The 17,559-nt window shown below is 35.2% G+C and overlaps 1 protein-coding gene across 4 annotated transcripts in view; it reads left to right on the top strand.

Moving 5' to 3' along the window:
• The window catches only part of CENPK (centromere protein K), a 58,748-nt gene that overhangs the window by 17,248 nt on the left and 23,941 nt on the right, over positions 1-17,559 (top strand). For all 4 annotated transcript variants that reach the window (XM_047867542.1, XM_047867535.1, XM_047867553.1 and 1 more), the window contains 3 exons: positions 11,067-11,149; positions 11,249-11,347; positions 11,685-11,817. In XM_047867542.1, coding sequence (XP_047723498.1) covers positions 11,067-11,149; positions 11,249-11,347; positions 11,685-11,817 — 315 coding nt within the window. The remainder of the gene's footprint in view (positions 1-11,066; positions 11,150-11,248; positions 11,348-11,684; positions 11,818-17,559) is intronic.

The following is a 17,559-nucleotide window of genomic DNA, read 5'->3' as shown; positions in this document are numbered from 1 at the left end:
CTGCTTCGGATTCTGTGTCTTCCTCTCTCTCTCTCTGCCCCTCCCCTACCCATGCTCTGTCTCTCTCTGTCTCTCAAAAATAAATAAACATTAAAAAAAAAATTTAAAGAGATTATCTGCCCTACAGAATTGAGAAAAACCAGGTTTTGAAGGAACCTGGTACTGCAGTATTCAGGGTTCAAGTATGTAGCTAGAAACAAGATTTCTTTAAAAGAGAGATAAAGAATTTTTTTGATTAAAAAAATAACAGAATGTAACTTAAAAAAGGATTACTTCACACCCCTAAACATGGCTATAATCAAAAGACAGATAATAACAAGTATTGGTGAAGATGTGGAGAAATTAGAACACTGATGAACTGCTGGTGGGAATGTAAAATGCTACATCCACTTTGGAAAGCAGCCTGGTAGTTCCTCAGAAGGTGAAAGTTACTAGTCAAACCAGTACTTTCACTCCGAGGTATACACCTAAGAAAAAGGAAAATAAGTTTGTGTCCACACAAAAACTTAAACATGAATGTTCATAGCAACATTTTTCTTTCTTTTTTATTTTTAATTTTTTAATGTTACTTATTTTTGAGAGAGGGACAGAATGTGAGTGGGGGAAGAGCAGAGAGAGAGGGAAACACAGAATTCGAAGCAGGCTCCAGGCTTGAGCTATCAGCACAGAGCCCGATGTGGGACTCAAACCCATGAACCATGAAATCATGACCTGAGCTCAAGTTGGACGCTTAACTGACTGAGCCACCCATGCACCTCCATAGCAACATTTTTCTTAATGGCCAAAAAGAGGAAATAACCCAAATGTTCATCAACTGATGAATAGATAAATAAATTGTGATATCTATACAATGACATATTTTTTGTCTAATAAGAACTGAAGTACTGATATGACATAATATAGGTATATCTTGAAAAACATTATGCTAAATGAAAGAAGCTAGTTACAAAGGATTACATATTATATGATTCCATTTATATGAAATGTCCATAATAGGCAAATCCATAGAGACAGAAAGTAGGTTGTTGCTTATTGATTAAGGCTAGGTGATTGTAGAGCAAATAGTGAGTGACTGCTAATAGGTACTGCTAACAGGTTTCCTTTTGGGATGATGAAAATGTTCTAAAGTAGATTGTGGTGATGGTTACACAACTTTATGAAAATACTAAACATTATTGAATTATATACTTTAAATTAGTAAACTGTATGGTATGTGAATTATATCTCAAGCTTTATCTATCTGTCTATCTATCTATCTATCTATCTATCTATCTATCTATCTATCTATCTACTTATGAGACAGAGACAGAGCCTGAGCAGGTAAGGGACAGAGGGAGAGTGAGATAACAGAATCTGAAGCAGCTGTCAGCAAAGAGCTGGACTTGGGGCTTGAACTAACCAACCATGATATAATGACTTGAGCTGAAGTTGGATGCTTAACCAACTGAGCTACCCAGGTACCCCGGTGAAGCTGTTTTTAAAAAGACCAATCAGGGCTGCCTGGGTGGCTCAGTAGGTTAAGCGACTGACTACATCTCCAGTCATGATCTTGCTGTCTGTGAGTTTGAGCCCCATGTTGGGCTCTGTGCTGACAGCTCAGAGCCTGAAGCCTGCTTCAGATTCTGTGTCTCCCTCTCTCTTTGCCCCTCTCCCGCTCACACTCTCTTTCTCTCAAAAATAAATAAACATTTAAAAAAATTAAAAATAAATAAATAAATACTAAAATGACCAATCAGAGAGGTGCCTAGCTGGCTCAGTTGGTGTAGGTCATGATCTCATAGCTCGTGGTCTGAACCCTCCTCGGACTCTGTGCTGTTGGCACGGAGCCTGTTTCAGATCCTCTGTCCCCCTCTCTCTCTCTTTCTTTGCCTCTCCCTCGTGGATGCTCTTTCTCTCAAAAATAAATAAACATTGGGGCGCCTGGCTGGCTTCGTCAGTTAAGCGTCTGACTTCGGCTCAGGTCATGATCTCATGGTTTGTGAGTTTGAGCCCTGCATCGGGCTCTGTGCTGACAGCTCAGAGCCTGGAGCCTGCTTCAGATGCTGTGTCTCCCTCCCTTTCTCTGCCCCTCCCCCACTTGTGCTCTGTCTCTCTCTCTCTCAATAAATAAAAAAAATTAAAGAAATAAACAGTAAAAAAGAAAAGAACCAATCAGAGAACAAGAGCCTTTGTAAATGAAAACATACCTGAAATAAATACAAAAAGGTTGGTGATTATAGGCATGGAAATCTACAGAGTAAGGATGGCAAAAAAAGGAAAATTGGAATAATAGAAGAGAACTATCTTATCAACTCAGAAGTACAAAATACAACCAGTAGAAGTTCCAAATTAAAAAAAACAAACACAAAAACAAATGGAGGGGGGCGTGCCCAGGTGGCTTAGTCAGTTAAGCTGTAGACTCTTGATTTCAACTCAAGTCATGATCTCCTAGTTCAGGAGTTTGAGCCCCACATTGGGCTCTGTGCTGGTAGTGCAGAGCCTGCTTGGGATTCTCTCTCCCCCTCTCTTTCTCTGCACCTCCCCCACTTGTATTGGTGCCATCTCTCTCTCTCTCTCTCTCAAAAATAAATAAATAATATTTTAAAAAAATGGAAGTGAAGAAATAATACATGAACATTTTCCCAGAATGAAAGATAATATTTCTTTTTCATATTGAGAAGAGTCACCAAATTTTCAATATCATGAAAAAAAAAATGACACATGGGCTAATGGTCCACCATAATTTTCCCTTTGGTAGTAGCCCTAAGGCTAGCAGTTCTGGTTTGAACTGACTGAAATCCAAACTAGATACAGTACCAGCTTTGGCCTTAACACTCTGCTTTCATTTTAATTGTTACAGATAAAAATAACAAAGGGCTTGAATATTTAGCTTGTTTCTCATTATTTTGTATTTCCTTATACATGCAGTTAGCCAAGTGTCTGAGAATTTTTTCTGTTATTTCTAAATTTCATTGACTACTTCTGCCTGCAATTATTATTTTTTTAATGTTTATTTATTTTTGAGACAGAGACAGAGTGTGAGTGGGGGAGGGGCAGAGAGAGAGGGAGACAGAGAATCCAAAGCCAGCTTCACACTCTGATCTGTCAGCACAGAGCCTGATGTGGGGCTCGAACTCTTGAACCCCTGCCTGCAGTTATTGATCATGTTGTGGCTGTTGTCTTCTATCTTTGTTGACTTGGTATAAACATTAGGCATCAGATTCATCATTCCCTGCCCCATTAACCTTCTTTTTCCCACATATGGAAGCACTTTTTCCCACAGTGCTTCCATTGTGTTTTGGTGAGCTAGGGTCATTATAGCAAATCCCACTTGTGTTGCCATTTGTGTCAGGGTTTTCCCCAAGACCACTGTCAGGTCTGGTGATTTGCTTAAATGGGCTTACAGAACACAGAAAAGCTATTGTACTCATGGTTACAGTTTATTTCCGTGAGAAGACACAGATTAAAATGAGCAAAGGGAAAACACACATGGACTAAGTTTATAGGAGTCCTTATCTAATGGAGTTGCATGGATGTATTTAGTTCTCCTTGCAGCTGAATGTGACAAAATGTGCAAAGTGTGGTCAAACAGGGAAGTTCACCTAAGCTTTGTTGTCCAGGGTTTTTTATCCGGAGTCAGTCACTATGCATGTGGGGCTTCCTTGACTGACTTCAGCTACTTGGGCTTCAGCCCTTTAGACCACAATTGCATTCACCATAAATCACATGATTAGAATAGACTCTTTAATAAAACTGGTACCAAGTGACCTAAGGTTCCAGGCATACGTTCCCAAGCGGGGCTTGAACTCATGACCCTGACATCAAGGGTCACATGCTCTACTGACTGAACCAACCAGACACCCCTACATAAACACTTTTATCAGGTATAATATTACAAGACCTCAGAGGTCATCCCTCAGGAGTCCACCAGGGGCCTATCCTGAAGACAGGCATACTTTGATTACCTCCATTTTATCAATTTTTTTTTTTTTTTTAAGGTTTGTGCTTAAATAAATATAAGAAATATTTGCACAACGGCACCTGTCTGGCTCAATAAGAAAAGCATGTGACTCTTGGTGTTGAGGTTGTGAGTTCAAGCCCCATGTTGGGTGTAGAGATTACTTAAAAAATAAAATCTTTTTTTTTTTTTTCTTTTTAAGTCTGTTTATTTTTTTTTTGAAAGAGAGAGAGGGAGAGAGAGAGAATGCAAAGCAGGCTCCATGGTCACGATGCAGAGCCCAACACAAGGCTTGATCCCACGACCATGAGATCATGACCTAAGCCAAAATCAAGAGTCAGATGCTTAACTGAGTGATCCACCCATGGGCCCCAAAAATAAAATCTTAAAAAAAATTTGCCCACCTTAAGGTCACAAACATTTTTTTTGAATGTTTTCTTTAAAATTTTTTAAGTTTCACATTTATGATCCATTTTGTATTCATGTTTTTATATGGAATTAGTTACTGATAAAGTTGTATTTTCTTTCATATGAATACTAATTGTGGGTGATCTGGAACAAATTGTTAAGAAAATTATATTTTCTTTTTTGAATTTCCTTTGCATGTTTATTGAAAATTAATTGATGGCATATATGTGGATCTGTTTCTAGACTCCACATTTATTCATTCTGTGGTTATTTCTCTTCTTTTTTTTCTGTGTGTCTTCTGTCTTTAGGTCAATACCACATTGTTTTAGGGGTGCTTGGGTCGGTCAGTTGAGTGTCAGTTCAGGTTTTGATTTCGACTTAGGTCAGGATCCCAGGGTCGTGGGATCGAGCCCAACATTGGGCTCCACCCTGAACAGGGAGCCTGCATGAGATTCTCTCTTTCCCTCTGCCCCTTTTCCCCACTTGTGTGCTCTCTCTCTTTCTCAAAATAAGTAAATAAAAATTTTTTGAAGACAACATTGTTTTATTTACTTAAGATTTATAATAAATCTTGAAATAAAATGGGAGTGATTTTCTATCTTTGTTCTTTATCAGAACTGTTTTATATTTTCCTATATATTAGAGTTGGCTGGTCATTCTGTCCCATAATTTTGACTGAGATTTCCCTGATTCTGTAGTTTAATTTGAGGAGCATTGACATCTTTAGCATACTGAGTCTCAATTCAGATCCAGGAGCCCTGTATGATCTCTGCATTTATTTAGGTCTCCATTTGTTTATATTTTTAAGATTTATATCATCAGTGTTTTATAATTAACTATATTAAAAGCTAAAAAAGAAAAAAAGACTTTTAATCATCTCATGAATTCAGAAAGAATGTGACAAATTTCAATATTAATTCTTGATTTTTTTTTTATTTTAATTTTTTTTTAAGCAACTCTCCTTCAATAGAAGGCTTGAAATCATGACCCCAGGATCAAGAGTCTCATGCACTACCGACTGAGCCAGCCAGGTGTCCCAATTCATGATTTTTTTTTAATTAAAAAAAATTATTTTTTAATGTTTATTTATTATTGAGAGACAGAGAGAGACAGAGCGTGAGCAGGGAAGGGGCAGAGAGAGAGGGAGACACAGAATCCGAAGCAGGCTCTAGGCTCCGAGCTGGCAGTACAGAGCCCAATGTGGGGCTTGAACTCACAAACTGCGAGATCATGACCTGAGCCGAAGTCGGACACTCAACCAACTGAGCCACCCAGGTGCCCCATCCCAATTCATAATTTTTAAAAACAATTTAATAAATTGTAACAGAGATGTGCAGGTCTTATGTATTTTTGTCAAATTCATCCCTTTAGAATTTTGTATTTTTAGTGCTATTAAACTGGTATTCTTTTTTCAATTGTCAATTATTTATTGCTGGTACATACAAATTAATATTTATATATTGGTCTTCTATTGGTGAGTATGATAAACCCATTTATTCTAGTAGCCTTTTTGTAGGTGCTCTGAGATTTTCTACATAGCTAGTCATGTCATCTGAGATCAGAGGCATGTGTATTTATTCCTTTCCATCTGGATGCCTTTTATGTTTTCCTTGGCTTACTGTACTGCTCTAGGACTTACAGTAATATAACAAAAGTGGTAGGAATGGACATTTTTGCCTTGTTCCTGACCTTAGTGGCTAGCATTCTCTTTTTCATCATTAAGTGTGGTGTTAGCAGTAGGTTTTTCATAGATGCCCTTGCAGAAATTACCTTCTTTTTTTTTTTTTTTTTTTTTTGAGAGAGAGAGAGAGAGAGTGAACACGTTTGTGCATGTTAGCATGAACTTGGAAGGGGCAGAGGGAGAGGGAGAAAGAATCTTAAGCAGACCCAATGGTCAGCACAAAGCCCGACTCAGGGTCTGATCTCATGACAGTGAGTTGGACATTTAAAAGACTGAACCACCCAGGTGCCCCGGAAATTACCTTCTGTTACAAGTTATAAAGTCTTTTCTAAAATCATAAATTATTATTGAATTTTGTCATTTATTTTTTCTGAATTCATAGGGAAGATGAATTCTTTTTAGTCTGTTGATATAATAAATTACATTGATTTAAGCATAGGGTATTATATTAGTTTCATGTATACAATATAATGATTCAACAATTCTCTACATTTCTTAGGGCTTAATCAAAATAAGTGTACCCTTAATCCCTTTTATCTGTTTTCCCTATCCTTCCATCCACCTCCCCTCTGGAAACCCAATATGTTATCTATATTTGTTATCTATATCCTTTTTTTCCTTTGTTCCTTTGTTTCTTAAATTCCACATATGAGTGAAATCATATGGTATAGTCTTTCTCCATTTGACTTATTTTACTTAGCAGTATACCTCTAGATCCATCCATGTTGTTACAAATGGGAAGATGTCATTCTTTGTTTATGACTAATAGTCCATAGTATAGATTGTACCATGTCTTTTTTGTTTTTTGTTTTTAAATTTTTTGATGTTTATTTATTTTTGAGAGAGATAGACAGAGACAGAGCATGAGTGAGGGAGGGGAAGAGAGGGAGGGAGACACAGAATCTGAAGCAGGCTCCAGGCTCTGAACTGTCAGCGCAGAACCCAACATGGGGCTTGAACCCACGAACCATGAGATCATGACCTGAGCTGAAGTCTGATGCTTAACTGACTGAGCCACACAGACGCCCCGTATCTTTTTATCCAATTGTCTATTGAAGGGCACTTGAGTTGTTTTCATTTCTTGGCTATTGTAAATAATGCTACAGTAAACATAGGGATGCATGTGTCTTTTCAAATTAATGTTTTTGTTTTCTTTAGGTAAATACCCAGTAGTGGAATTACTGGATTATGTGGAAATTCTAATTTTAATTTTTTGAGGAATTTCCATACTGTTTCCCACAGTGGCTGCATCAATTTGCATTCCTACCAATAGTGCATAAGGGTTTCTTTTTGTCCACATCCTAACCAACATTTGTTATTTCTTGTGTTTTTGATTTTAGCCATTCTGACAGGTGTGTAGTGAATTGTTTTAATTTGCATTTCCCTGATGATTAGTGATATTGAGCATCTTTTCATGTGTCTGTTGGCTATCTGTATGTCCTTTTTGGAAAAATGATTATTCAGGTCCTCTGCTCAGTTTTAATTGGATTATTTATTTTTGTTGACATTGTGTTGTATAAGTTCTTTACATAGTTAGATTTGAACCCCTTATCAGATATATCATTGGCAAATATCTTCTCCCATTCAGTAGGTTGCCTTTTTGTTTTGTTGATGGTTTCTTTGTGCAAAACTTTTTATTTTGGTGTGGTCCCAAGAGTTTAATTTTGTTTTTTGTTTTTTTTAATGTTTATTTACTTATTTTTAATTTTTTTAATGTTTATTTATTTTTGAGAGAGAGAGAACAGAGCACAAGCGGGGGAGGGGCGGGGGGGAGACAGAATCCCAAGTAGGCTCTAGACTCAGCTGTCAGCACCGAGCCCAACCCAGGGCTCAAACCCACGAATCGTGAGATCGTGACCTGAGACGAAGCCGACGCTTAACCAACTGAGCCACCCAGGCGCCCCTAATTTTGTTTTTGTTCCCTTGCCAGAGGAGACATGTCTAGAAAAATAATTCTATGGCTCATGTCAAAGAAATTACTTACCTGTGTTTTCTTTTAGAAATTTTATGGTTTTAAGTCTCACATTAAGGTCTTTAATCTATTTTGAATTTGTTTTTGTGTATGGTATAAGAATGTGGTTCAATTTCATTCTTTTGCATGTAGCTTTCCAGTTTTCCCAACACGATTTGTTGGAGAAATGGTCTTTTTCCCATTGTATATTTTTGCCTCCTTTGTTATAGATTAATTGGCCATGAAAGTATGGATTCATTTCTGGACTCTATTCTGTTCCATTGATTTCTATCGGTTTTTGTGCCAGTACCATACTGTTTTGGTTACCACAGATTTGTAGTATATTTTGAAATCTGGGATTGTGATATCGCCAGCTTTTGTTCTTTTTCAAAATTGCTTTGGCTATTTAAGGTTTTTGGGGGGTTCTGTACAAATTTTAGGATCATTTGTTCTAATTCTGTGAAAACTGTTGGTGGCATTTTGACAGGGATTGCATAAAATCTGCAGATTGCTTCGGGTAGTATAGACATTTTAACAATATTGGTCTTCCTGTCCATTAGCATGAAGTATCTTTCCGTTTATTTGTGTCTTTTCCAATTTTTTTTCATCAGTGTTTTATAGTTTTCAGAATATAGATCTTTGGTTGGCCTCATTGGTTAAGTTTATTACTAGTATTTTATTCTTTTTGGTGCAGTTATAAATGGGATTGTTTTCTTAATTTCTTTCGGCTACCTCATTATTAGTGTATAGAAATTCAACAGATTTCTGTATATTAATTTTATATCCTGTGGCTGTATTGAATTAATTGACTCAGTACATTGATTTTTTTAATTGGTATTAACTGTTTAATTAGCCATGCATTCCTAGGAAAAACCCACTGTGTAATAATGTTTTTTAATTTATTGACGGACTTCATTTGCTAAAATTTTATTAAGGTTTTTGTATCTATGTTAATGAGAGATACCAGTCTGTGGTTTACTTTTCTTGTGACATCTTTGTTAGGCTTTCATATCAAGCCTAATAGAATGAGTTGAGAAGTATTCTTTCTTCAAAAGAGTTTATATAGAATCAGTATTTTTATTACTTTAAATGTTTGTTAGAATTTACAGGTAAAGCCATTTGGAACTGGAGTTTTCTTTATGGGAAAATGTTTAGCCACAAATTTAGGTTTTTTATGACTCATCAGGTTTTCTGTTTTTCTCTGAATGAGTGGTATAGTTTGTGTCTTTTAAAGAACTTGTACATCTCATCTAATTTGTCCAGTTTATTAAATTTGTTCATAATATTTCCCCATTACCATTTTAATGTTTATAGTAATGTCACCTCTCTTGTAACTAATGTTAATAATTTTTGTTTCTCTTGTAATTTGTGTGGGTGATTTTGTTGACCTTCTCAAAATACCAACTTTGGGTTTCTTTGATTTTTTTCCCTCAGTTTTCTTTTTGTTTTTCTATATCATTGATTTAAGGTTTTTTTAATCATTATTTTTTCTTCAGTTTACTTTTGATTTTATTTGCTCTTTTTCTTATGGTAGAAGTTGTCATTAATTTGAGAGCTTTCATTTTTCTCATATAGGCTTTTAGTTCTGTAAATTCTCATTTGAGTACTGCTTTTGTTTCACCCCAGAAATTTTTATTTTGTTTTTATTTTCAAATAGTTCATAATAATTTCTTATATTCTTACAGATTATTACTTTTTTGATTCATGGATGATTTAGAAGTGTGTTTTTAGTATTCAAACATTTGCAAATTTTTCCTGTTACTTTTCTCTTATTTATTTTTAATTTAATTCTATTGTTAGATCATATTTAAAGTAATATCAGTGTGGTTGCTTTGAAATCTTTGTACTTCATTTTTCTTTCCTATGTGTATTACCTTTTCTCTGTTTCTGTTTTCCTCTCTTTCCAATTTCTTGAATTGTGTATTTTTAAAAATAAAACATTTTATTTACACTATTGATTTATTTGGTTATTTCTCCCCTTTTTGTGGTTTCGCTAAGGTTTATAATAGACATCTTTATTTTATTTATTTATTTGTTTGTTTACATTTTTATTTTATTTTTGGGAGAGATAGTGGGAGTGGGAGAGGCAGAGAGAAAGGAGGATAGAGGATCCGAAGTGGGCTCCATGATGACAGCAGTGAGCCTGATGTGGGGCTTGAACTCACAAACTGAGAGATATGACCTGAGCCAAAGTTGGATGCTCAACTGACTAAGCCACCCAGATGCCCCTATAATAGACAACTTTAAATTGTCACTGATTTAGATGTATAAAAAGCTCAGGTAAACTCTTGACATCAAGAAAGTGGAATACTAGCTAATATGTTAAAAAAACAAAAAGATACTGGAAAAAAAATCCAGATGTTCTTGTAATTTGCTGTAGCAACACAGAGTTCTTTTGGTGTTCCTCGAATACCTCACACATATTCTTGCCTCATTGCCTTTGTACCTACAATCTTTCTGTGTGGAACATTCTTTTGCTAGATATTGTCAGTGTCATATCTCTTGTCTTTATCTGCTGTGATACTCTTAACCTGATCAGAGAGGTCTCTCCCTATCATATTACCTAAAAGAGCCATTCCTGCTCCTCATTTCTGTGTTCCTATTTTGACTTTTTTTTTTTTTTTTTCATGAGACTGATTGCTCTCTGCAGTTATATATTTGCTTGTTTGGATTCTCCTGTTTGTTCATCGTTGAATCCTTGACTCTCTCAACTATGCCTGGTAGTCAATGATCAATAAATATTTGTTAAATGAATGATAATCATTCATGTTTGTTTCTGTATAGTCTTCTTAGAAAAGACACCTAATCTCCCTGATTACTGAAAACTTAATCATTTAATTGGATTTTAGTGTGAAATTCAAATTTATTACTCAAAACCCCTTCTTATATTTTTGAATTTAACAAATGAAATATTACAAAGAACTTAGTATCTGCTGTATTTTTTCCTTTCAAAGACTTTCTGATGGTCTTTTGCTCTTGATTTTTGAGTATTTGCCCTAAACAAATAATGTAAATTTCACTCTCATTCATAAATATAACTGTTTATGGGATTACAGACTAAGTAATTAATTTGAATTGTTTTGTTCTAGTTCCAAAAATTGAGACATGATCTTGAATTGGTACTCTCTACTCTTCAGTCAAAGAATGAAAAGTTAAAGGAAGACTTGGAAAGGTATATTTATATTATAATTGCCTTTAGTTACAGATATATGTTGAATTGGCATTAATGTTTTATTTGGCTATTGTTGGTTTTGTTTTTCCATGTTTAAAGGGAGCAACAGTGGTTGGAGGAACAACAACAGATATTGGAATCTCTTAATGTAGTGCACAGTGAATTGAAAAATCAGGTTGTGACCATTTCTGAATCAAGGTATTAATTTTGTATTCTAGGTTTTTGAAATAGGAAAAAGTTTTTTAAATGTTAACATGAAATACATAGATGAAAATAGGGGAAATTTTATTAGAAATTGCGAGTTTTACTTTAATTTTTGCCAACTGTTAGTTACATGGCCTTTTATTAATGACTTGATCTGTAGTTTCCTTATATGTTAGAGAATTTTACTTTCATAAAGCTAGTTACTTGGTTTGAACAAATGAAGTTTGAACAAAGTGTTTGATCAACTTTATGAGTAACCAGTTACATATACTCATTATTTTATGTATTTTATCAGTAAAATATTTCTCTTAATTTTTAAAAAACCCATTAGAATCTTAGATGAGCTGAACACTAAAATGCATGATATAAAAGAATATAAGGAAAAGCTCTTGATTACCTTGGGTGAATTTCTGGAAGATCATTTTCCTCTGCCTGATAGAAATGTTAAAAAGAAAAAGAAAAAGGTAAGTTTTAGAGAACAAATTCATGTAGCTATTTATATATGAGATTGTTTCACATAGGTTCAAATGTAAATTTTCTGATAAATTTTTGTAGTTTATTATACATTTCAAAGACACACAGATACATGTAAAGAAATCTTCCATCATCACATTATAATACTTTTTGAAAAATTAGAAGCAACCTAGTTGTTCAATAAAATAAGATTAAATACATTTTCTTTTTTTTTTCTTTTTTTTAATGATTTTTATTTATTTTTGAGACAGAGAGAGACAGACCATGAGCAGGGGAGGAGCAGAGAGAGAGGGAGACACAGAATCTGAAGCAGGCTCCAGGCTCCGAGCTGTCAGCACAGAGCCCTACGCGGGGCCTGAACTCACAGACTGTGAGATCATGACCTGAGCTGAAGTCGGACACTTAACCGACTGAGCCACCCAGGCGCTCCAATACATTTTTTAATATTATATCCATATAGTGGGGGAAAATATACCTTTTAAAAATAACATATTGAACTACCAAAAGAGTTATTAAAATGCTCACAATATATTATTAAATTGATGAAAAAAACAGCTAATTAGCGGGCTTTGGGGCGTCTGGGTGGCTCAGTCGGTTTAAGCGTCTCACTTCAGCTCAGGTCACGATCTCACGGTCAGTGAATTCGAGCCCCGCGTTGGGCTCTGGGCTGATGGATCAGAGCCTGGAGCCTGCTTCCGATTCTGTGTCTCCCTCTCTCTCTGCCCCTCCCCCGTTCATGCTCTGTCTCTCTCTGTCTCAAAAATAAATAAACATTAAAAAAGTTTAAAAAAACAAAACAAAAAAACAGCTAATTAAATTTTATGAGTCTAATTTGTACTAAAAAATGTAATAGTGCCTCTGTATGGAGGCTAGGATTTTAGGTGAGATTTGTTTTTGTTTTTACTCTTTTCAAAATTTTCCATGATGAGCATACGAAACATTTAAAATGAAAAGATATCTGTTAGTTAATGTGAGTTCTTGACTATTTAACTAGTCAAATTTAACTATTTAACAATAGTTCTTGACTATTTAACTATTTAACTAGTAGTTACTATGTAACAGACCTTTTTCACAAAAGCAAATAAATATTTCATTTGGTGACAGAAGATTGGGAATAACTACTTTAATTCCTTTTTCAAAAACAGTGTATACTATAAATAAAGAGAGCTTGTGGAAGTGGGGAAGGCATTGAAACTGGCACCAGAATGATTTTTCTAAAATATATATTTTAATTATTTTTTAACATAAAACTGATAGTTCCCTTCTAGAAGTCTATAAACTCCTTAGAGTAATGAATTTATATTCGGGATTTTGCCTATCTCCTTAGCCTCCTTTCTAACCATTCTTTATTTATCTCTTGCATGAATCCATTCAACTGTACCCTGTAGTTCCAGCAAGTATGCAATGACCTTTTTGTGTCTTATACGTTCTGTTCCTTCTGCTTACAAAACATTTCCTATCTGATGAAGATAGCAAATTCTTACTTAAGTCACTTCAAACATCATCCTTTAATAGTTGTGTGAAGTATTAAATGCAGTTTATGTGTCATTTTATTAGCATTATCACATGATTTTGTAGTAATCATTTATATCTATCTCTCTTTTCACCCACCCTGCACTCTGAGCTCCTTTATGTGTTGAATTCATTTTTGTAGGTCTATTATCTTGCTTATGTATTCTAGTATCTTCTGAGTTCTTATTTATTTGTTTGTTTTTATAAATGTTTTTTAATTTTTGAGATAGAGAACAAGCATAAGTGGGAGAGGGGCAGAGAGAGGGAGACAGAGGATCTGAAACAGGCTCTGAGCTGACAGCAGCAAGCCAGATGTGGGGCTCGAACTATGAACTGTGAGATTATGACCTGAGTCAAAGTTGGATGATCAACTGACAGCCACCCTGGAATCCCCATGAATTTGTATCTGTTGAATGACTGTGACTATATTAGGAAAAGAAGAGGAAGTTTTCTTTGTTTTCTTATAATCTGTGTTTTTTATCCTTATTCTTCCCCTTCTTCATTGTAACTATGTGTTTCCCATTCTACCCATTGTTATTTGTATACTTTGTTCATTTCTAAAATTGTTGACAGCCTTCTGTTAACCATTTCATTAAGTTCATGATTCCTTACCTCTTAATGATCATAATCATAGAATAACTCACATTTTCTGATTCCAGTCTTGTTTTGTTTTCACCATTTTCTTTAATCTATCAAGCTTCTCTACCAGTAGAACCAGAGTTAAAGGATTCTGAAAGGAATCATTGATCACAGAAGCCATTATGGGTTTGTTAAGTTACATTTGATAAACTCACATTTTTAAAATGAAGTATGTGGACCATTACTACATGTTACAAAATGATAGAGTACTCATTTTTTTTTTCTCTTCCTTTGTCTGTCAAGCAGTAATACGGGATATATGAGTTAGCTTATTCTGCTAGAGAAAAATACCATAGATTAGATGGTTTAAACAAAGGAAATATATTTTCTCACTTTTCTGGAGGCTAGAAGTCCAATATCAAAATGCCATCTGAGTTGGTTTCTGCTGAGGCCTTCTTCCCTGGCTCTGGACAGCCATCTCTTGCTGTGTCTTCACATGGCCTTTTCTCTTTTCGAGTGTAGAGAGAGCTCTCTGGTGTCTCTTTCTCTTCATATAAAGACACCATTCCAGTTGGATTAGGGTCCCACCCTTATGGCCACATTTAACTTCACTTACCTCCATTTCCAAATGTAGTCACCAAGGAGGTTGGGACTTGAACATGTGAATTTTGAGAGAAACAATGCAGCCCTTAACACTGTGTTTTGTCATTCAAAAATGTACAAAAAAGAAAGAAAAAAACCCTGAATCCCTCCACCATATTGTTAACATGAGGTGAACATCATTTGAGACATCTTCATAAACACATACATATATAGAAGCATAAATGGATTGATAGATGTTCAGATCAATGTAGTTTTGTATAGACCAATATAAAATAAGTATTAGATGGGGTACCTGGGTGGATCAGTCCGTTAAGCATCCAACTATTGATTTTAGCTCAGGTCGTGATCTCATGGTTTGTGAGTTCAAGCCCTGCATTGGGCTCCACACTGACAATGTGGAGCCTGCTTGGGATTCTCCCTCTCCCTCTCTCTGCACCCCGCCCCAGCTTGTGCGCACACACGTGTGTGCACACTCTCTCAAAATAAATTTAAATAAACTTAAAAAAATGAGCATAATATGTAATTTTACTTAAATTGATAGAAGAGAAATGTTAACTCAGATAAATATTTTTGTGCCTCAAGTTATTTTAGTTCTGGAGAAGTCCCTAACATAGAGAAAAAACAAATTATGAATAACATTATAAAAGATTAAAAGACCTAAAAAATGTTCATCTTTCAATTTTAGGCAGTATTCGCTCACTCCCTGCTATTAAAGATGAAGAAATTAACATTCTTCCTATAACACCATTACAATTTGTTATTTGTTTTTTTTTTTTTTTTTTTTTTTTTTAATTTTTTTTTTCAACGTTTATTTATTTTTGGGACAGAGAGAGACAGAGCATGAACGGGGGAGGGGCAGAGAGAGAGGGAGACACAGAATCGGAAACAGGCTCCAGGCTCTGAGCCATCGGCCCAGAGCCCGACGCGGGGCTCGAACTCATGGACCGCGAGATCGTGACCTGGCTGAAGTCGGACGCTTAACCGACAGCGCCACCCAGGCGCCCCTGTTATTTGTTTTAACTTTGGCAGGTTTATAACATTTTTATTCTGTCTCATAACATTATTTATATATGTGTTTCGTGTTCACATTGTATTGGATTCAATGCTTATCATCTTTGACCATTTATTTTTGAGTTTTTAAGTTAAACTAATTGATTTGATTGGTTTCTTTGAGAAGTAATTTGTTCAAGCAGAATTCCTGGGCATTTTATTTTTTGGATTCTTGACTGATAAAAATGCTTGGTTTGCCTTTATATGCAAAGGATATTTTTGGCACATTAAAAAAAAAAAAATCTCAAGACCTGGTAGGGATTGTTCCATTCTTCCGAAATAGGATGTGCTGGGCCATCCTGTAGATAGCTAGGCCAGCCTGTAGATATCTTTCTGCTTCTGAGTATATGTCTGAAGAGTTCTTTATCTTTGACCTTCAGTAATTTAACAGATACCTTACAGTGTTGATCATTCAGTATCATTTTTGTTTTGAAGATGACATTGTTTTTTTTTTTAATTTTTTTTTTTAACGTTTATTTATTTTTGAGACAGAGCATGAACAGGGGAGGGGCAGAGAGAGAGGGAGACACAGAATCTGAAACAGGCTCCAGGCTCTGAGCTGTCAGCACAGCGCCCGACGTGGGGCTTAAACCCACAGACCGTGAGATCATGACCTGAGCCGAAGTCGGACGCTTAACCGACCAAGCCACCCAGGCGCCCCATAGATGACATTGTTTTTAGGGGCAAATTTAGGTCACATTTCGTTTAGTGGAAATTTTATTTTATTATGGTTTATATTATTTTTCATATCCTTATGTTGAAAGTTTTTTTTTTCTGCTCTGCTTTCATTATATTTTTCCTTTGCTTTTTCTTTGATTGTCTCAATCTGTGCTTTTTTGCTATTTATTTCTGTATCAGTTCTTTAATTCTGTTTCTTTCCTCACTAGTGAATGCTGCTTTTCTAAACCACTCTTTCATTTAATAAGGTATTAGAGGTCAGGAGATTTTGAGGTCTAGCTTTACTATCTTTACTCAGGAATCACATTCATTTTCACTATTTCTTTAAAATATTTGTAGTTATGTAAGACTTTATAAGGGCTCCAAGGTAATCTTTGACTGGTATCAGGAAAGTACAAGCTGTCACTGTGGTAGATGACTTTGCATTTAATTAAATGTCTGAACTCAAAAGCTGCTGATTAAGATTAGTATTATCTTGGAGGGAGATTTCTAGCAGAACCCCTTTAGATGTTGTCCTAGATAGTAAATATATTGAATGATAGAATTAGGACTATATTTTTCAGCTGACTAGACCTGGGCCAAATAAAATATTTAGTGAGGGACATAAAATATCTTTCTTGGGTTTGAAACATTAAAGAATGAAGGAGACATATCTCAGCTAGATGTAAGAAAGAGGCTTAGACATTTTAGATGATGGTATGCTGAGAGGTCAGCAGGGCAAAATTGATATCTAAAAGGTAATAAATAAACTTAATAAAATTCCAGCATCTATACAAGTATGAAAGTGAGTCTTCCTTTTCATCTTTGGTGTTTGAGTCACACTTGTATCATATGGAGACTGGTTTGGAAAAGAAAAAAAGATAAATTAGAGCACATTTAGAGAGCAACTATGATATTGAGGGGCTGCAAGTCTACAGATTATGAAAAATAATTGAAGGAACTAATGACAATTAATATGGCCAAGACTTGGGGCTTATAATACCTATCTTCAAATATTTGAGGAATCTTGGATTGCATTGGAATGGGATTTATTCTCTATCATTCCAAGGGAAAAAGAAGCAATGAATTGAGTTAACATTAAGAACTGTCAAGAACTATAGAAAGTTGAACAAGGCTCCCTGGGAAGTAAGTTTCCTGTCCCGAAGCTGTATAAATAGGGTTTGGAATGCCCTTTGTTTGAGATATTTTGATTGGAAGCCTCAAAAATTAGACTGTGTTTTACATGAGTATATGTAAAAAAATATAATTTATCCATTATTTATTTATAGGTAGTCTGAATTGTACCTTCTAGTAATTCACTTTCTTAGAGG

This window comes from Prionailurus viverrinus, chromosome A1 (assembly GCF_022837055.1).
Source record: "Prionailurus viverrinus isolate Anna chromosome A1, UM_Priviv_1.0, whole genome shotgun sequence".
Classification (NCBI taxonomy): domain Eukaryota; kingdom Metazoa; phylum Chordata; class Mammalia; order Carnivora; family Felidae; genus Prionailurus; species Prionailurus viverrinus.
This window is presented reverse-complemented; position numbering and strand designations above follow the sequence as displayed.